General features: G+C 41.7%; 1 protein-coding gene and 1 pseudogene across 3 annotated transcripts in view; both read right to left on the reverse strand.

The window, feature by feature from the left end:
* Positions 1 to 11,534, reverse strand: part of LOC117695408 (putative serine protease 29) — a 43,639-nt gene extending 32,105 nt beyond the window's left edge. For 2 of the 3 annotated variants that reach the window (XM_076918579.1, XM_034486283.1), the window contains exons 1-3: positions 11,414 to 11,471; positions 10,717 to 10,885; positions 1,018 to 1,265 (exon numbers count right to left, since the gene is read on the reverse strand). In XM_076918579.1, coding sequence (XP_076774694.1) covers positions 1,018 to 1,265; positions 10,717 to 10,885; positions 11,414 to 11,471 — 475 coding nt within the window. Of the gene's footprint in view, positions 1 to 1,017; positions 1,266 to 10,716; positions 10,886 to 11,413 lie in introns of all 3 variants that reach the window. The other variant, XM_076918578.1, reaches the window with a different exon arrangement.
* Positions 11,535 to 16,714: 5,180 nt separating this feature from the next.
* Positions 16,715 to 18,271, reverse strand: LOC117694694 (hsc70-interacting protein pseudogene; annotated as a pseudogene).
* Between the last annotated feature and the right edge of the window lie 3,205 nt (positions 18,272 to 21,476).

The raw sequence follows: 21,476 nt of genomic DNA on the forward strand, positions 1-21,476 counted from the left end.
GTCACATAATCTTCCCAAGACAGTCATCTTTCCCTTTCTTCCCCTCCTTTCCTTTCCTCCTTCCTTTTTCTTCTCTCTTTACATATCTTCTTACCTTCTTGTACTTTCTGAACTGTCCACACCTTCCTCAAACTGTTGTGATGGTTAGTCTTTTGTTGTTTTGTTTTGTTTTGTTTTTGCCAAGACAGGGTCTCTCTGTGTATAGCCATGGCTGTCCTTGAACTTGCTCTGTAGACCAGGTTGGCCTCAAACTCATATAGCTCCACCTGCCTCCTGAGTGTTGGAACTAAAGGCATGTGCCACCACTACCCAGCGCAGTAGTTAGTCTTGATTATAAACTTGATTGGATTAAGAAAGACCTTGGGATACCTAAGTAAAGCCCACCTCTGGACACATCTTATAGCATTTCCAAACATTTAGCTCATGACCACTCTGAACAAAATAATAAATTATTTGTTAGATATAATATGATAGCAGTATTGAGATATAGTTAAAAGTACCAAGTGTACCCTAGTTGAAGAAGTAGTTAACTGGGGACATACTCTTAGGCAGATATCTTATTTACTCTTGCTCTTTCCTATACTCTTCCCTTCTCTCTACTTCCTGACCACCAAGAAGTGAAGAACCACCTCTATCACATGCTTCAATTGCTACAGTGTTCTCCACAGTACACAGGGACAAGCAGCCAAATATGGAACTTTCTTAAAAGCATGAGTCAAAATAAATTTATACTGTCTCAAATCATCTCTGTTGGATCTTTTATCACAGCAACAAGAAATACCTGGATATAGAAAGAGTTCTGTAACAAGAGGTGAGACTTACACCTAGGTAGAGCCCATTCCTTTCTTATGGTGCAGTTTATCTTCCAGTGGATTGATGTGATATGCACATCAGTAATGACACCTACTACTTTCTCTAGATTATTTTCCCTCTTTAGAGACGTAATTTCTTTAGAAAATGAGTCATATTCCTAGATTCAATACCACAAAATAGTGTAACATGACTCCTTTTACTTACTCTGATATTCATACACATGACAGCTTTTGTACTGGCACTTAGAACAGCTCTTCAAGGATATGTTAGAGGACTGAGATAGTGGTATTTCATCCCCATAGATAGGCTCTTCAAGAATGACCAAGCCAATATCTGCTTTCACTGGCTCATTTACATCGTTGAGATTAAACTTGGGGTGGAGGCAGATTCTTTGGCCATGTGGAATACTTTCTGGATCATTTACTCCTGAAATGTCCAGGTGTAACGGTTTCCTAGGGTAAGAAAAGGATACGCAACAATCTAATTGATTATAATAAAGGATCATCCATATAATATCTTATAAAAGGCATTGCTTGGCAGCATAGGTCAAATTCAAAGTTATAAAATAACCCAGTTCTTCATTTATTTGACATCTTAATTCCAGGCCACACCATGCCTATATAAGGACTCCTATTAGCCTTTGGTTCCTTTATAGTTCTACTTTTCCACCACCAACTATTTGATTCTCAAAAACTTGCTTTTTATACTTGGATGTTAATGAATTCCATAAATCGAGAAGAGAAGGGAAGGCTATCCAAACCCCATTTCAGATGTAGCATTCTCCAAATTTAAAAATAAGCCCAGATTATCCACCTTGGATCCCCAGTGGCCACAATAGTCTGAGACTCAGGTAGGCACTCTCCACTCTCCTTTCTGCCCTCTCCAGTCTTACCCCCACCCCTGTAACAGATTGTTCTGATGTACCTCTCCTCCCACCCTACCTTCAATCCCTGAGGACTCCACAGAACTTGCTTTGAACCCGGCCTTCTGTCAGCCAAGAATACATAGAAAGAAGTTTTACCTGGGTCCCGCTGTGGACACTCTAGTCCTGGATTCGGGTAGATGATTTCACTCTCCTTTCTGTCCTCTCCCATCTCATCCCCAGCCCTACAGCAACATGCTTGCAGGGGCCTGTCCTCCAGCCCTATCTCTATTCCCTGGGCCACTCCATCAATCCTTGCTGTGTGCACAGATTTCCTCCTTCCAGTGGTCCCACTCCACTGCCCTCCTCCTTGTGCCCCATCTCTGTTCCTTTAAGTTAACCCCCACTCAAACCTCAAAACACTTTCTACCCAGGGACCATAGTGGCCAAAACTGGCAGGGACTCCAGTAAGTTCTTCACTCTGATGTTCCTGTCCTCCACTAGGATCTCTCCATTCTTACTCTGATCCTGGTAACAAGTGTCTCTTCTCCCATCTCAACTTTATTAACTGGAGACTCCAGATCCTAGTTCAGACCCTAAGTCCCCCTAGTCCATTCACAGCTGTTTCTCCAGATTATTCTTTGTCCTACTGCAATTTACTTGCAATATCCCATCTACTCATCACACATGCAATTCCCAGGGACACTGCCTCTCAGTTTAAACAGGATCCTTTCGGCTCTTTCCTGAAGCCCCTCTAAGCATTTCCTTTTAGCCCACCTCTACTCCTTTCTACCATCAACTGACATGAAGAAGCACTTTCTACCATGAAAACCACAGCCACTACACCTTTTCTAAGAAAGGATGAGAGGCCTTTTGTGAGTGGCTGTGAATGAGGATGCACTGCCCTGAAAGAGTCGGGCACAAGTTGGGAGTGTGAGGTGATGCTTGCCAACCCCAGAGTGTCATACACTGCTACTGTACGAATGTGCATCTTTGCACCCCAAACATGTGGTTGTCAAGTCCTGCTTCTGGTACTTCATGTCACAGCTGAAGAGGATGAAGAAGTAATCCAGGGAGAATGTGTACTTCGGGCAGGTGTTTAAGAAGTCACCCCTGTCCTGCCTGTGAAGAACTTTGGCATCTGGCTGTACTACTATTCCCTCAGTGGCACACACATATACCAAAAGTACTGGGATTTAACCACTGCTGACACAGACAAAAATCCTTATCATGAAGGTGGAAGAGATTGCAGCTTGCAGGTGCCCCGACAGGCTATCAAGCAGCCCCATCACGTGTTGTGGTGCCAGCACAAGCCATGCTTCACCACCAAGAGGCCCAACACCTTCCTCCAGACCCATAGACCCACTGAACAAAAACTCTAGACTGTCAAAGGAGGGACAGGACAACAGAAACCAAGGAATAGAATACCCACCCACCTAACAAAAATAAAGCCAGATAGCAACACTAGAATCACCTCAATCAACCCAACAGCAGACTCCTAGACATCAGCACAGAAGCATAAACATTAACAACCAAGAAAATAAGCTTCCACCAGAACACAGCAACAACCCTACTACAATAAGCCCTGCAAGGGGCTGGAGAGATGACTCAGCAGTTAAGAGCACTGACTGCTTTTCCAGAAGTCCTGAGTTCAATTCCCAGCAACCACATGGTGGTTTACAACCATCTGTAATGAGATCTGATGCCCTCTTCTGGTGTGTCAATTTAAAAAAGAGAGATGAGCTGAAAATCCATCAATGAATTAAGACCCCACCACAAAACATAGAGACAGTGAATAGAAAGACCAGAAACTGGGCTTCAGTGTAACAGTAAGTGAGGAAAACATGAATACATGCTGTATTTACTATGAAAAGGCAAAGACAACAGAAGGGGAAAGGAGAAAACAAAGCCCCTGGCACCTACAACCAAAGAAGAACTGAAGAGTCTCACTCCTACCAAGATTAGAGTAAAACCTTACACTAAAACCCACAATCTGGTTAAGAGCATTGACTTCTCTTCCAGAGATCCTGAGTTCAATTCCCAGCAACCACATGGTGGCTCACAACCATCTGTAATGGGATCTGATGCCCTCTTCTGGCATGTCTGAAGACAGCTACAGTGTACTTGTCATGTATATAAAATAAATAAAATTTTTTTAAAAACCCACAGGAGAGCTAAAACAGTCCTGGATAATATAAGAAATGCTGGACAGGTCACCACTTCTGTCCTCAAATTGTACTATAGAGCTACAGTGATAAAAATAGCATAGTACTGGCAAGAAAATAGACACGTTGATCAATGGAACTGGAGACACAGACATAAATCCACATACCTATCAACACCTAATTTTTGATAAAGAAGCCATAAATCAATACTGGAAAAAATACAGAATCTTTTTTTAAACATTATGCACACATGCACACAGACACATATGTACATACACTGTACATATATATGTATGTATATATATGTACAGTGTAACTGTCTTCAAACACACTAAAAGAAGGCATCAGGTCCCATTACAGATGGTTGTGAGCCATCATGTGGTTGCTCGGAATTGAACTCAGGACCTCTGGAAGAGCAGTCAGTGCTCTTAACTACTGAACAATCTCTCTAGCACCAAAATATAGAATCTTAAACAAATGGTAGTGGTCAAACTGGATGGCCTGATATAAAAGAATACAAATAGGTCCATAATTATCACCCTGCACAAAACTCAACTCTAAATGGATCAAGGACCTCAACATAAGTCCAGATACCCTGATCTTGATAAAAGAAAAAGTGGGCAATAGCCTTGAAATCAATAGCACATGAAAAGACTTCCCGAACAGAACACCAATAACATAGGTACTAAGATCAACAATTGAAAAATGGGCCCTTATGAAACAGAAAAGCTTCTATTAGGCCAAGAATACTGTCATTCAGAGAAAGTGGAAGCCTACCAAATGGGAAACAAGTTTTACCTTACATATCTGATTGAGAGTTGAAACTAGAAAAAAAATCACTTTAGTGAGATAACTCAGACACAAGAAGACAAATATTGTATGTATTCACTTATATGTGGATGTTAGCTCTTAAGCATTCGATAGGTATACTCTAATTAATATAACCACAGTAGATAGGTATAGAATAAGCAACCAGAGTAGAGAGGAAGTTCTCCCAAGAAAGAAAAAACAGTATGTATAGTTATGGAGAGATGGGGAGGGGATTAGAATGTGAATTTGGATTTTTGTATGATCAATTCCTAAGGTTAAAAAAGTCTACTCAGATTAACAGAGACCTGTCTGAGCCAGAGAAATGGCTCAGTGGTTGAGAGCAATGGCTGCTCTTCCAGAAGTCCTGAGTTCAATTCCCAGCAACCATATGGTGGCTCACAACCATCTGTGACAGGATTTGATGCCCTCTTCTGCTACACAGGTATACATGCAGACAGAGCACTCATAGATATTATATAAATAAATAAATCTAAAAAACTGACTTAAGAGATATATGTCCAACTATTTGTATCTTTGCTAACTGTTCAATACCAGGCTTCTAGAAATTTTTAAGGAACACCATATGTTTGATAAATATGTTTGCTAACTTTGTTAACATTTAGCTATTTAGATACTCTGAATCATACAAAAGTCTATGATAGTCTATAAGGATATGCTATAAAAGGATCAGAAGCATAAGGTTTCTAGTCTTTATGTGGGCTATGTTTATGTTTTATAAAGTTCTCAGTTTCTCTGTAGACTACACTTACAGTTTAAAGTTTTATTTTGATGCTAAAAGTTTTTCAATTAAATCTTCAACTCAAGTTTTTAACAGGGATAAAGCTATGAAATACTAATCTTATAAAAGCTACCAACTTGTAAACTGTTAAATATACGTAATACATGCAAGTTAGTTAAGTGATCAGTCACTTCATGATCAAATGCTTTAATACGCTCAGAACCATGCTCACAATAATGCTAATTCATTTTATACACATAAAGTTTATTTAACCTTCTGTATATGTTTTCAAGATTAAACCTAAAGCAAGTAACTAAAAGCAAGTAATAATAGATGGTCCTCAAACTCCCCCAGAGATCTGCTGAATGTGGCATTTGAAGTTTTTATGAGAAGCTTCCAGTGATAGACAGACCTAAGGTCTCCAAAGAAGACCGTGAAACACAAATGACTCCACCTAGATTATGGTAATGCTAACTACTTGGAAAAACTGTTTCATGCCTCCTCACCTAGTGCCAGAGTTCTGTCCAAACTGTGGACATTGTTAGCTTGACTGCCCTAATCTGTCTGCCTCACTTTTTTCCCCAAGTTCCTCCTCCAAAGGAAAATCTCTGAGACATTCTGGGTCTGGCAGCTGAAAGCTGATGACGTCTTGTTTGGCAGCGGAAAATGGAATGCTGTTCTGTGTGACAGCCAAAGATCAACTACTTCTGAAAGATATAGAAAACTTATGAAAAGTATAGAAAGTTTTTATGATGCCTAGACCTGAGCCAAAAAAAAAAAAAAAAAAAAAAAAAAATGCAGGCCAGCCGGTTCACTAGTTCCACCAAGAGCTAAATGTAAGATTTTTAGGTCTTCACTGCCCTGGGATACATTCTACATTCCAGGAGGAGTACATTACTCCTGAGTCAGAGGACACTTGCTGGATTAACATTCAGGAGAGGAAGAGAGAGAAGCTGATTAACATTCCTCAGACCTCAGGGAAGAGAACCCACCTGCGGGTGGGGAAAGCCCAAAGCAGGATGGTTGGGCAAGGTTACATTCTTGCAAAAGATGAGTGTGCAAGATGTTTCCGCATGACTCTGACTGAATTATGGGTTGGGACTTCTTGGGACTTTACACTGTTTTTATGTTATGTTTCCTTAGTTACCTCTTCACACACACACACACACACACACACACACACACACACACACACACACACACCCTGGTTTGTGGGTTCCCCTACCCCTACGTAAGACCTCCCCTAGCCAGGCTGTCTTGTCAATTCCTCTGCTCCTGCTTGAGTTATGGATTGACCATCAGCCAGTTGATCTCGAAATATACCTCTTGCTGATTGTATCTAGATCGGTTTCTTGTGAATTATTGGGTAGCGTGACATCCTGAGACTTGAGTAAGGGACTCCCCTCTCGGGAATCTTTCACTTCTGCTCCCAACAAAACTATCAAGACCATCATCTGGAAGCCAAGGGTAACTTTTCAGGTAGTAGAATGTCATTTCCAATGATATAGAAAACATTTGGATGATTATTCGGGTAATTTATTTTTCTCAGATCTAATGATGTTGATGGCTATCTACAGCTTGGTGAGTTTTACAGTGGTAAGCACTCAGCTCCTTCCCCAAGCAGCAGCTGCCTGGTCAACCATTTCATGTGTAAAATCAGGCCCCCTTTTTCTAGAACTAGGTTTCATGCTGAGAAAGAAGACACATTTTATCTTGCTGGCAAGTTTCAATGTAACTTTTTAACTATTACCTTATTTAAATTAACTTGTTTTACAATGACTGCTTCCAGAAATCAGCAACTTGTATCTCAAGGTAAAGGGGTGGAAAGAAAAGGTTTTGAAGCTTATGTAAGTTGTGGGGCTCTAGGAAAGTAAATTAATGTATGTAATTGCAAGTTGTAAAGGTCTAAGGATGTGAAATGTTAAGAAGGTGTGAGGGTGTAAGAAAGTAATTTAAACTATAAAAGAGGGTTGTAAAGGTATAAGAAAGTGATGCAAGGTATGTGAAAAATGAGTATTTCAGACTGCTTTCCCTTTTGCTTTGCTACTTTTATACTAAGACTTGAAAATTTCAAGAGTTTAAACTGAGACGGGCTAGGCTCATTCCATGGCAGGCTTCAAATTGGGAGTTCAGGAAAGTAGACTTAAATCTCTGTTTCCAAGAACTTGGCAAGTCTAGGCAAGTCCCATCAGATTTCCAATGAACTGCAGATTGCAAACTGCTCCAAATCAAAACAGATGTTCCCTGGAATTGCTGAAAGCAGATGTAAACTAAATGCTTCCTAAGTGTCAGTCAGCTCCAGGTATTTCTTAGGAACCTGCATCCCAGACTGCTCCAAAGAGGCTAGCCCCAGATGGTTCCACAGGATCTAGGCAGCAGGAAAAACAAATGTCTTCCATCCTCCTCTGGACAATGACTTCCTAATTTCTGCAAAGAAGCAATTACAAGAGATTATATTGCCTTTGTCATTGACAAAAAGGCTGGAATGTCAAAACCTCAGGACAAAAGGCTACCTGGGGTGCCTACTTATTGCTCCTCTCAGATCTTCTCACCTTTACCACCTAAGCCTCTATGAACAGCTGGTCTTCCCTTCCCTTCCCCCAACTTCTAATTCCTATTTTTAAGAAACCTGCCATTTTGGCTATGTGCTCTCCTGGCTCCACTTTCAATTGTCTTTGTTTTGCCCTCCTTTGCTCCCTTCTCTTCCTCTCTCTCCTCTCCTTTCTCTTCTCTCATGGCCCAGTTTAGTCTACTGGCCATGTTCAATCTACTTCTTTCTATGCCTGCTCTGAACTCTTCTTAATGCCTCTGACTGTATCTCCCTCATATCTACAATAAAAACTTTCTCTTCAACCTTATCTTGGAGTAGTCCTGTATTTTCCTTTCATTTACACTCAGTCTTAAATGGTATATAACCATCAAACCCCTCCCCTTAGCACTCAGAAAACTATGTAGAAAATGAGGTGAGGTAATTCTGTGATGAATCACACCCAGGAAACAGTGTCTTCCAGACACAACAGGGCTAAAACATAGAAACCCACAGAGCCTGTGGCAGCATACATAGGATCTCCACAAGTTCAAGCCAGATGGAGTCCCAATGCTGAGAGGGGAAAGTAGACACAACCTCTCATCGATAACCAAGGAGTTATCCAATTGACAACCTCTTCCAAAGGAAAACTTAAGTTTTTGTCAATGGAGTTTGACCAGCAGTAGACCACCAACAAAAACCACAATGGTATTTTTATAGACTTTTTTGTCTCATATTGCTTTTCTTATACAGTTTTCAATTTGGGTTGTTTTGTTTTGTTTGTGAGTGTGTGAGTGTGTGTGTGTGTGTGTGTGTGTGTGTGTGTGTGTGTGTGTGTGTGTGTGTTTCATGTGCTTTTTCTTTGTTTCTTTTTTGGGGTTTTTTGTGGGATTTTTTTTTTTTTTGCCTGTTTGTTTTCTAAAGAGAGGGAGAAAGAGAGATGTTAGTATTCTGTCTAAACTCCACCTCCAGAGTTACCTGGCAATAGCCAGGTAAACTCCTCCCCACAGTTACCTGGCAACAGCCAGGTAGGCCTGGCCCACTATAAAAGGGGTGGCTTGCCCCCTCCTCTCTCTCTTGATCTCTTGCCTCTAGCTTCTCTCTGTCCCCTTGCCCCTCCCCCCTTCCCTTCCCCCTCTTTCCATGTGGTCATGGCCGGCCTCTCTCTACTTCTCTACTATTCCTCTCTCTCTGTCTCTCTGTCTCTGACTCTCTCTCTCTCTCTCTCTCTCTCTCTCTCTCTCTCTCTCTCTCTTTCTCTCTCTCTCTCTCTCTCCCTCTACTACCCTCCTGGCTCCCCTCCCCATGCCCTGAATAAGCTCTATTCTATGCAATACCGGTGTGGGTGTGTGACTGGTCCCTCAGGGGGAAGAGATGGCTCTGCATGGGCCAGCTGAGACATTCCCTTCCCCCATACCTCTCCACACACCCACAGAACATACTCTATCTTTTTATAAACACATCAAGAAAGAAGGAAAGCATAGATCTGGATGGCTGGGGAAAGTAGAGAGAATCTGGGAGGAGAAACCATGATCAGAATATATTGTATAAAAAATTGTTTTCAACAAAAAGCCCACTTATTTAAGGGATTGAAATCAAATTATATGGGTAAAATCACAATGGAAAGAAAAATGGCATGGTAATTATTACTGAAATAGAGTGATGAGTGTATGAGATTAATTTTACTTTTCTCTCCACTTGTAAATGTTTGGCATTCCCTGAGTAAATTTTAAATAAATTTTTTCATGGAAAAACAACTGTTGATTCATGTATAATTCTATTGGGTTTTTATGTGGCTTCGTAAGGAGAAATTACGTTGCTACTAAAGACTACAGAGATAAGAACCAAAGCCATTCCACTTGCCCGGGTACTTATTAGTCTCCGCCACCTGCTACAACAACCCACCTTGCCCTGCAACAATCTAGGACCACATAGAGCCCAATCTGGAACTCCAAATAGGAACCCTGAGACATAAACTACCCACCTGCTTGCCTACTGGCCACCTCATTCCACCACATAGCCCAAGCAAATGAGGGATGCCTACTGACTTCCGGTCCCTGTGTGGCTTATTCACCACATGTACTCACGGGCTTCTGAACCCCCTGTTTGACATCTCTGCTCCCTTTGCCCTTATGTATTGGATCAGCTAACAATCCATGAGAGTGGGGAGACCCACAAGAACCTACAACTATTATTCTGCTAAAATGGACATAGTATCTTATCTCAGAATGGGTCATCTGCGCTGGACAGCCCTATTTCATTACATGGTTGAATGTTCATAACATAGGAATGTAGACTACTGACCACCTATGAACGTCCTAGCACCCACTAATGAAATTTTATATCACCTATCCTTCTAGAGAGTTCCCTGGTTCCCTATAAGAAGGCCTGCGTGCCTTTGTCTGGGGTCGCCATTTTAGAGAATGGTTGACCCCCCCACACACATGCTGGATGTTTCTGCAGAATAAGCATTGTTTGTTTTTGCATACTATTCTGAATCTGGAGTCTTCCTTTAGTGATTTTCAGACCCTTATAATACATAAGTGACAGCAAGTGCATGGCACTCAGAACAACTTGCAGGAGTTCATTCTCTTTCCTGGAATCAAACTGAGGGCATCAGATTTGATTACAGGCACAATTTAACCACTAGTCCATTTACATGATTTTAATATCAGAAAGTGATTCTTATCAGCATCTTCTCCAGTTTCTCTGAATAAGCCACTAACAGGAGTCCTGAAAAAGAAAATTCACTTAACCATATCTAAGAAGACCTAAGAACATTTTTCCCCTCCATACTCACGATTCCTTCAGACAGTTAGCTGTAGAAAGAATCAGCCATGGAGTCAGGACAATACCCTGGCAATTTCCAGGCATAGATGCCAACCATGGTATATCAATGTAGCTATTCGTTGGTGGTACATTTCCAATCAATGAGCTTGCACTTTCACTCATTCCTGGCATTTGGGGCACTGAAAAGGGGGTATGATAGGAATAAGGATGATGAACATAACATTAAAAACATTTTCAATACTGAGTTTTTAGTTAATATACTCAAATTCAGCTAGAAAGTTTCTGTTGCATATTCAATGTGTCCTAACTTCTTTTGCATGTGTGATTGATCTTCTATGTGAGTAGATTTGAATGTGGTATTTCCATCATGACAGTGACGTGATGCTACATTTTTTTTTCCTCTGAGCATTTAAACTAAATGAAAGTAAGGTTTATGTGAGGAAAGATAGATAAAGACATCACACGTGATGCAGAAAAATTAAAAAGGTGGGGCAGAAAGTCATGGGAGAGAGGAGAAAAAAGTAAAAGGAAGGGAAGTGGATGTATAAATATAGCAGACAGACAAGAGAATGAGAGGAGGTGGTGAAGAAGGAGGCTGCACTAACTCAGAAAGGAATAAGTAAAATAAAGATGAGAACAGAAGAATGGTTTTTGGACATAAATGGGACAGAAAAATACATGAAGATGTCCAGGTATCGATGACTTACCAGCACAGCAGTAGCAAACAAAACACAAAACTTGGTAAAGCCAAAGTAGAGCCTTCATTTTGACTCAACTGGCAAGAGCTTTATTGTGGAAATCCCAAGGCAACAGCAGATCTAGTCGTCTAGAAGCAGAGTTCAGAGGTTACAGAATGTCTGACATCATAACAGCTACTATGAGATGTGTTCTTCCTCTTGTAGCCTCCTTAGTGCTGCTTAAGATAGAGAACTAGGGACAGCAGCATAGTTTAAATTCAAGCATTATTTTATTTTTAAACTTTATTTTTTTAATGCTTTATCTGGTCAGGAAAGAGTTGATATTTGTCCTAGCCTATTGTGAGAAGCTAATTTCTCCTGCTACACAGAAAGACTGATTATGGTACCATTGACACCTTTGTGTAGCTTCACTTCAGTTCCTCATTGAATAAGCAAGTATTTTCTGAAGATGGCCTTCACTTATTTTTTTCAGAGTCTTACGGTGATTTGCTTGTTGTTGCCAGATGTTTAAGAACATAAACATGGTTTCACTGTATTTTTTAAGAAATTTTTTTCTTTTTCATGTTTGAACAAAGACTAAAGTCCTTGAGTGGAGGCTGGCCTTCTCTCACAGATGAGAGGGGCATTCTCCTTTCCAATGGTGCTTCAGGGAAAGCTTATCACCTAGGATTTTAAGGCTCTCTCTGAGAACAATAACAGGAGAGATAGTCTAAAGCTGTGTTGGTTCCTTTATTCTGAACCAGGTGACCACTAGATGGTGGTATAGGATTTTCTAGGATTAATGCATCACACAATTGACATAGCCTTAGATTGAGCTTTTTATCTTTTTCTTCTTCTAGTTTAGCTCCTCTGCCTCTCAAGATCTCCAAAAAGTTATTAAAATGACTATTATAAAGTAGAAAAAGAATTGTGGGGATCTTGAATATAATTGTTTTAAAGATTTATTTATTTAATATGAGTACACTGTTGCTGTCTTCAGATACACCAGAAGAGGGCATCAGATCCTATTACACACCCTGGGTGCGAGAGCTTTATTCCACCCCTAACAAGTCCACTCAACCTCTTGGTTTCATTGATGCTTAGATGTTTATTTATGGAAACCTGACCGGATTTTGGCCAAAAATTTCTGCCTATCCATGTGAAAAGATCATAGACATTTCTAAAAAGTGAAACTCAAAATCTCCACATGGAACTTTGATAAGGACCAAGATTCATCATTATCTCTTCCTACCTCATTTTTTACTTCAACCATCGCATGCTACACCAGAATTCTAATGTTGGGAGAGTTACAGTAGTTATAGGTATTCTTTGGAGTAGCTGGGTGGCCAGTATGTTTAACATCCCCTGGGATTTCCTTTCTAAAATGAACACTTCATGGACCAGAGGATGCTTGTTTTGCTCTTTTCTCTTGGAGCCTTTTCTTTCAAGTGGAAAATCTTTTGCTTTGGGACCCAGCATCCTGCAGGCCAGCAGCCTCATGGGTGGAAGGAAGGGAAAATGGGAAGATGTTAAGAGTTGAGCCATAGATAGGTATGGAAGTCCCATAACTTGATCCAGCATCCTCCTGGGACAGACTAGAACACACTACTTATTTCCCTTTGTATACTAGAAATGTTCCTCCTGGCTAGAGAATGTGGACAAAGAAAGGCTACCCTCACCCAAGATTCTTTACTCCTACAAAATCGTAAGTTAAAGACTATGATCTTTTTCCTGCCAGGGAGTTTGGCCTTGATACCACCAAGGAAATCATGAGAAATGGTCTCCTAGGGGAGCCTCAAATATAATAAAAGACTTAGAAATCTGTCAGAGGTACCTTGTGGACAACTGTTTCCTTACTTTCAGGACTACCTTCAAATTAGCCAGGGAGTACCAGCTAGGTCCTAATATGCTAGCTGGAGTCTGTGGAACAAATGTTTTCTTATTTTTCTTTACTTTTTTATTAATTTTTAACTTAATTGTGTTACTTATCCCAAGTGTTGCCCCCACTCCTGGACCCCCTCACAGACTTCTTCACCCCATCTCCTCTCCTTTTCACTTCTGAGAGGGTGATCTCCCCATTCCCCTTCCCAGGAGCATCAAGTCTCTACAAGTTCAGGCATATCCTTTCCTACTAAGGCAAAGCAAGACATTCCTCTGTTACATATGTACCAGGGGCCTTGGAACAGCCCGTGTATGTTCTTTGGTTTGTGGCTTAGTCTCTGGACTCTCCCAGGGATCCAGGATAGTTGACAATGGGGTTGCCATCCCCTTCAGTTCCTTCAGTCCTCCCCCTAACTCTTCCATAGGGGTCCCTGACCTCAGCTCAGTGGTTGGGTGTGGGTACTGCATCTGTCTAAGTCAGTTGCTGGTAGAGCCTCTTAGAGGACAGACATGCTAGGCTCTTGTCTGCAAGCACAATACAGGATTAGTAATAGTGTTAGGGTTTGGTGACCACCCATGGGATGGGTCCCAAGTTGGGGCCAGTCACTGGGCGGCCTTTTCTTCAGTCTCTGCTCCATTTTTGTTCCTGCATTTATTTGTTTTAAACAGGAACAATTCTGGGTCAAGAATTTTGAAGATGGGTGGGTGACCACATGTCTTAAATGGGGACCCTATATATCTACTAGAGTTAGTCTCTTCAGGTTCCATTTCCCTACTATTGGGTGTTTCCGCTAAGGTTACCCCCAGTGAGTCCTGGGAGCCATTCATATCCCAGGTCTCTGGGACTTTCTAGAGGTTCCCTCTGGCACAACTCATGGAAGCTGCATATTTCCCTTTGTTCTTATGGCCTTCTGGGCTTCTCTTTTGCTTCCCCCTCCATACCTGATCCTGTCCCCTCTTTCACCTCTCCCTCCCCTTTCCCACCCAAGTTCCTCCCTCCCTCTGCCTCCCATGATTATTTTGTTCCCCCTCCTAAGTGGGATTGAAGCATCCCCACTTGGGCCCTCCATCTTGTTAAGCTTCTTATGATCTGTGGTTTGTAACCTGAGTATTCTGTACTTTTTGGCTAATATCCAGTTATCAGTGAGTACACTCAGGATGGTATTTTCTAGTTTCACTCATTTGCCTGAAAAATTCATAATGTCCTTGTTTTTAATAGATGAGTAGTATTCCATTGTGTAAATGAACTACATTATCTGTATCCATTCCTCTCTTGAGGGATATCTGGGTTGCTTCCAGTTTCTGCCTATTATGAATAAGGCTACTATGAAGAAAAAAGTCACATGATCATCTCCTTACACGCTGAAGAAGCCTTTGACAAAATCCAACTCCCCTTCACATTAAAAGTCTTGGAGAGATTAGGAATTCATGCCATTATAAAACATAATGAACATAATAAAACATAATAATAAAATAAACATAAAGCAATATATAGCAAACCAACAGCCAACATCAAATTACATGGAGAGAAACTTGCAGCAATCCCACTAAAATCAGGGACAAGGATGTCCACTCTCTCCTTATCTATTCAATATAGTACTTGAAGTTCCAGCTAGATCAATAAGACAACAAAAGGAGACCAAAGGGATATAAATTGAAAAGAAGTCAAGGTATCACTATTTACAGATGATATGATAATATATATAAGTGACCCTCAAAATTCTACCAGAGAACTCCTATAGCTGATAAACAACTTCAGCAAAGTGGCTGGATATAAAATTAACTCAAAGAAATCAGTAGCCTTCCTATACTCAAATGATAAATGGGCTGAGAAAGAAATTAGGAAAACAACACCCTTCACAATAGCCACAAATAATGTAAAATATCTTGGTGTACCTAACCAAGCAAGTGAAAGATCTGTATGACAAGAACTTCAAGTGTCTGAAAAAAGAAATTGAGGAAGATCTCAGAAGATGGAAAGATCTCCCCGGCTCATGGCTTGGTAGGATTAACATAGTGAAAATGGCCATCTTATAAAAAAAAAATCCACAGGTTTAACGCAATTACCATCAAAATTTCAACACAATTCTTTACTGACCTTTGCAGGGCAATTCTCAACTTCATATGGAGAAATAAACAAACAAAAAAAAAAACCAGGATAGCCCAAAACAATCCTGAACAATAAAAGAACTTCTGGGAGAATCATCATCCCTGACCTCAAGCTGTACTACAGAGCAATAGTGATAAAAACAAAACAAAAATCCTGGCAGTGTACATGTAAAAGAACAAAAATTGAACTGTATATATCATCCTGTACAAATCTCAAGTCCAAGTGGATCAAGAACCTCCACATAAAACCAAATACACAGAATCAAATAGAAGAGACGGTGGGGAAGAGCCTCGAACACGTAAGCACAGGGGCAAATTTCCTGAAGAGAACACCAATGGCTCATACTCTAAGATCAAGAATTGCAAATGGGATCTCATAAAATTGAAAAGCTTCTGTAAGGCAAAAGACACTGTCAATAGGACAAAACAGCAGCTTACAGATTAGAAAAAGATCTTTACCAACCCTACATATGATAGAGGGATAATATCCAAAATATTTAAAGAACTCAAGAAGTTAGACTCCAAAACCACAAATACCCTGATTTAAAATTGGGGTACAGAATTAATCAGATAATTCTCAACAGAGGATTCTACAATGGCCAAGAAGCACTTTTTAAAAATGTTTAACATTCTTTTTTTTTTTTTATAAAGTTAGACACTTCCAAATACAAAGATGTACACTTCACATAAACTCTAATATTTCAATTGTTTCTTAATTTCATAAGCATACCTAAAACCAAAGGGAATCCTTCCTTCCAATGACTTTTGATAGGACAGGAGTTCACAAGGGCAAAAGTTTAATATTTAAACAAGCAACCCCATGGCCAAGTAAAATACTAGCTATTAGAGATATGAGCCTATAATTACCTTATGTATTATATATGAAACTAAACTAGTAACGAATCTGCTTCCACCATTATGCTGTGAATGACAGAAGTGATGATGTTACTGAAAAGACTACCTTTAGCTCAAGAAGATTCAGAGGATGACAAGCAGATGGGTAATTTCTAACAGGAAAGGTAATTTCTGACAAAACAGAAAGCACTTTTTTTCTCTATGTGGGAATGCTATGGAACATTTATTTGAAACAACGGACAACAGCAGAGCTACGTAATCTAACTCCCCTGTAACACTTAAAAAACAAATCGACACCAAAGCAGTTTTCAAGATTGAAATGCAGCCTACGCAGGTCAAAGCCTAGGACTGTTGCTGCTCTGCCCAACACTTCAGTCCTACCAAGGTCAGATCCAAATACTGGTGGTCCCAAAAGATTTACTGATATAGATCATTTTGAAATAAAACATTAAAAAAGACAAATCAAGATGCTTCAGTAACCATATGTCCAACTCAATCACCTTAAATGTGTTTTATTTGCTTCCCACTAACAAATCTTTATTTCATTCACGAAAGCTGTAAATCATCCACATTCATCTTCCTTGCCCAGTAATTCAAAAGGAGAAACCCAAAAAGATTAGTAAAGAAAAATGTAGGAATTGACATCCCCTAAATTTTTTAAAAATATGTTTAAGGTTGAAAAATGTTTTAAGTTTGTAATTCCTAGTAGGAAAACATTATCTGAATGAACACTCTAATGGCAAACCACTGTAAAATGCCTCAGCCGAATTTGATGCAGAGGGTAGGGATTATCTTCAAAGCTCCCCAGCTCTCCTGGTGAGGTCAGAGGTACACTGGTTTGTACATCCAGTAAGTGAGCTAAGCTGTTCTTCATTCAGCAAGGGCTTTGATTATGATTGACCTCCAAACTTGGCTGACAATTTACTGATGAGATTCATAACCTTTGGGTTACTCTGATATTTTGACATATTTGCTGGGTTCTGGACCACATCCTGGAAAGCCACCATGACTTCTGGATCCTGCATTGCTGCAAGAACCTCTGGGTCATTGAGAATTTCATTGAGTCCAGGCATTCCTGCCATTCCTGCCATTCCTGCCATGGCCCCTCCCATCCCAGGTATTCCTCCAGGAAAATTACCAGGCATTCCCCCAGGAAAACCACCTGGAAAAGAGCCAAACTGAGATCCAGATTGTCTTCTGGCTTCTTCTTCCCTTTGGGCTCTTTCATGCTCTTCTCGAGCCTTCTTCACCCTTTCTATTCGTTCTTTTATCTCTCGCTCTTCACGTTTTCGCTCATACTTTCTCCGATATTCAGCAATTCTTTGAGCCCGAGGTTGAACTTCTTTCAGCATTGCACTGGCATCTTCATCATAATCCAGTTTACAGGCAAGGGCAAGATCATGAGCTGCTTCTTCCCAGTGACCCAGGAGTCTGTGTGCTTTCCCTCGCCATTTGTATGGCTGAGCTGAATCAGGGTTTATTTCAATAGCTCTGCCACAGTCTCGGATGGCAGCTTTTGGCTTCTGTAATTTGACAAAGACACTGGCTCTCTTGGCATACAGAATAGCCAAGCGAGGATTTAGCTTGATGGCATCTGTGAACAAGTCAATGGCTTTCTGGAGCTCACCATCATTTAGAGCTTCAATGGCAGCCCCCTTCTTTTCATTTGCTTCATCCATCATCTCCTCAGTTATCTCTGCATTTTCGTCTCCCATTTCCTGAGGGTCATCTGTGTCTGGTTCAATTACACCTTCACTGTCAATTTCTAGATCGCTCTCCTCACTCAATGGCTCCTCTGTCTTTATGTTTTCCTCTGTTGTCTCTTTTTCTTCCTTGGTATTTTCTTCTGACTTAGCTTTGAGTAGCAGGTGGTACTTTACCCCCCATGCTCTCCACCCACTCCCTCAGGAAGCGCATTTCCTTGGTATGCAGGTATGCAGGATGCTCGCTCGGGTCCTGCCTACACATCTTCACGAAGGCCTGAAGCTCGCTCACTTTGCGGGGATCCATGGTGGAGAGGTTGGAAGCTGCAGGCGCTGGGCAGCTGCCAGGCCCGGGAGCGGCTCAACGTGACCAAGTAGAAGGGGCGGCTGCCGCGAGGCAGAACAGACTAGAACCTCCCCGGCTGCTGGCTCCTCCCCCCCAACAGCCTCGTGACCCCAGTCCTTCCCGGTCCTTCCCGCTCTTTCCTACTCCTACCTCTGGGCCTGTGCTCCGCCTAGAACCTTCTAGAAGTGTAGCTGTCCGTGATAATGCCTGCTTCAATAGGCAAACATTCTTTCCTCTGATCTAGTTCCTGGGATAAATGAAGGACCTTCTGTGTGTGCTTTCAAGCGGGACACAGGAAGCATTTGAAATAGGTATATTTCTTTTGTGAAGGTAGGCACTAAGCAGAACAAGACACCTTAATGAGGAGGGGGAAAAAAATCAATGTTCAACATTCTTAGTTATCAGGGAAATGCAAATTAAAACAGAGATTCCACCATATATCAATCAGAATGGCTAAGATCAAAAACTCAAGTGTTTTCTTTAAAGGCCAAGGATATTTCCCCATCACACTTTCATTTCTACTTGGATGCTCCCATTTTGATTATAGATACTCCAGAGTCTCTGTGGCCCATTTTACTTCTGTTAGAGACATGTCCCCCAAATCCCAGGAGTCTCCAGGGGTCTGAGTTTGACTCCTAGCCTCCTAGCCTCCTCCTGATATACTAATACTATTACATTTTGCAAGGGAAACTAGCCCTCCTATATTGCTTTATAGGAGAGGATGCGCCTTCTCCGGATCCATCCTGGTAGCTGAGGCAGACAGCCAGTAGGGTCTGCACCCTTGGGGAGACTGTATCCTCAGACATCCCTGGAAGGCCAGTGTCCTCAGGGAGGCAGGTAAGGCCAGTGGTGCACAGCCTTATGCCCCAGACCCACAGCTGGGAGTAGGAAGCTTGCAGGACCCCCCTACAGGTACCCAACCCCGCCCCTGCAGAACTCCACTATCCACCCCTCTCCGGATCCATCCCGGTAGCTGAGGCAAACACCCAGCGGGGTCTGCACCCTTGGGGAGACTGTATCCTCAGACATCCCTGGGAGGCCAGTGTCCTCAGGGAGGCAGGTAAGGCCAGTGGCACACCACCCTATGCCCCAGACCCACATCTGGGAGTAGGAAGCTTGCAGGTCTCCCATACAGGTACCCAACCCCGCCCCTGCAGAACTTCACTCTCCTTCCACCCCTCTCCAGATCCATCCCAGTAGCTGGAGCAGACACCCAGCGGGGTCTGCACCCTTGTAGAGACTTTATTTATCCTGAGACATCCCTGGGAGGCCAGTGTCCTCAGGGAGGCAGACAACCAGAGGGTCTGCACCCTTGTGGAAACTGTATCCTGAGACATCCCTGAGAGGCCAGTGTGCTCAGGGAGGCAGGTAGGGCCAGCTGCACACTGCCCTATGCACCAGAGCCACAGCTGGGAGTAGAAAGCTCTCAGGACAACCCTCCCAGGTACCCAAACCCCGCCCTTGTGGAATTCCACTCCTCCTCTGCTCTTCTCCAGATGGGGGAGGGGGGGAGAGCAGGCATCCAGTGGGTCTATACCCTTGTGGAAACTGCATCGGGAGTCAGCCCAGAGAGGTCAGTGTCCTCAGAGAGGCAGACACCCAGTGGGCCTGCACTCTTGTGGAAACCATATCCTGAGACATCCTAGAGAGGCCACCGACCTCAGAGCAGGGGACACCATACCCAGAGTCATCCTAGAGGAGCCACGGAACCCAGAGCAGCAGTCACCTTATCCTGAGACATTCTAGAGGAACCACTGCACTCAGAGCAGTGAACACCTAGCTGGTCTGCTCTCAAGAAGACACCTTACCCTGAGACATCATAGAGGAGACACTGCACTCAGAGCAGCTGGAGCTCAGGATAACAGGATCACAGAGACATCTGGACCCTGAGGAGTTCTGACACAAGCAAGATAACTGGAAAGACAGTCCCCAGTCAGAACCAGTGAGAGAGGGTAACACTAGAGCTAAACAAATGGCAAAAGGCAAGTGCAGGAACGTAAACAACAGAAACCAAAGTTACTTGGCATCACCAGAACCCAGTTCTCCCACCATAGCAAGCCCTGAACACCACATCACACAGGAAAAACAGGACACAGAATTAAAATCACTTCTCATGATGATGTTAGAGGACTTTAAGAAGGTCATAAATAACACTCTCAAAGAATTTGAGAAGACAGGTAAACAGGTAGAAGCCCTTAAAGAAATGCAAGAAAACACAACCAAACAGGTGAAGGAATTAAACAAACCTGTCCAGGATCTAAAAATGGAAGTAGAAGCAATAAAGAAATCAAAAAAGGAGACTACTCTGGAGATAGAAAACCTAAGAAAAAGACCAGAGGTCATAGATGCAAGCATTACCAACAGAATGCAAGAGATAGAAGACATCATGAATCTCATGTGCAGAAGATACCATGGAAAACATTGACACAACTGTCAAAGAAAATTCAAAATGCAAAAAGCTCCTAACCCAAAACATCCAGGAAATCCAGGACACAATGAGAAGACCAACCCTAAGGATAATAGGTATAGATGAAGGTGAAGACTCCCAACTTAAAGGGCCAGTAAATATCTTCAACAAAATTATAGAGGAAAACTTCCCTAACCTAAAGAAAAAGATGTCCTTAAATACATAAGAAGCCTACAGAACCCCAAATAGACTAGACCAGAAAAGAAATATCTCCCGTCACATAATAAACAAAACATCAAATATACAAAACAAAGAAAAAATAGTAAAAGCAGTAAGGGAAAAAGGTAAAGTAACATATAAAGGCAGACCTATAAGAATTACACCAGACTTCTCACCAAAGACTATAAAAGCCAGAAGATCCTGGACTGATATCACACAGACCCTAAGAGAACACAAATGCCAGCCCAGACTACTTTACCCAGCAAAACTCTCAATCAATATTGATGGAAAAACCAAAATATTCCATGACAAATCCAAATTTACACATTATCTTACCACAAATCCAGCACTTCAAAGAATAATTGGTGGAAAACTCCAACACAAAGAGGGAAACTACAACCTAGAAAAAGCAAGAAAGTAATCTTCCAACAACCCTAAAAGAAGGTAGCTATACAAACATAACACCACCGCCAATAACAAAAATAACAGGAAACGACATTCATTTTTCCTTAATATCTCTTAATATCAATGGACTCAATTCTCTAATAAAAAGACATAGACTATCAGATTGGA

This window comes from Arvicanthis niloticus, chromosome X, assembly GCF_011762505.2.
Source record: "Arvicanthis niloticus isolate mArvNil1 chromosome X, mArvNil1.pat.X, whole genome shotgun sequence".
Classification (NCBI taxonomy): domain Eukaryota; kingdom Metazoa; phylum Chordata; class Mammalia; order Rodentia; family Muridae; genus Arvicanthis; species Arvicanthis niloticus.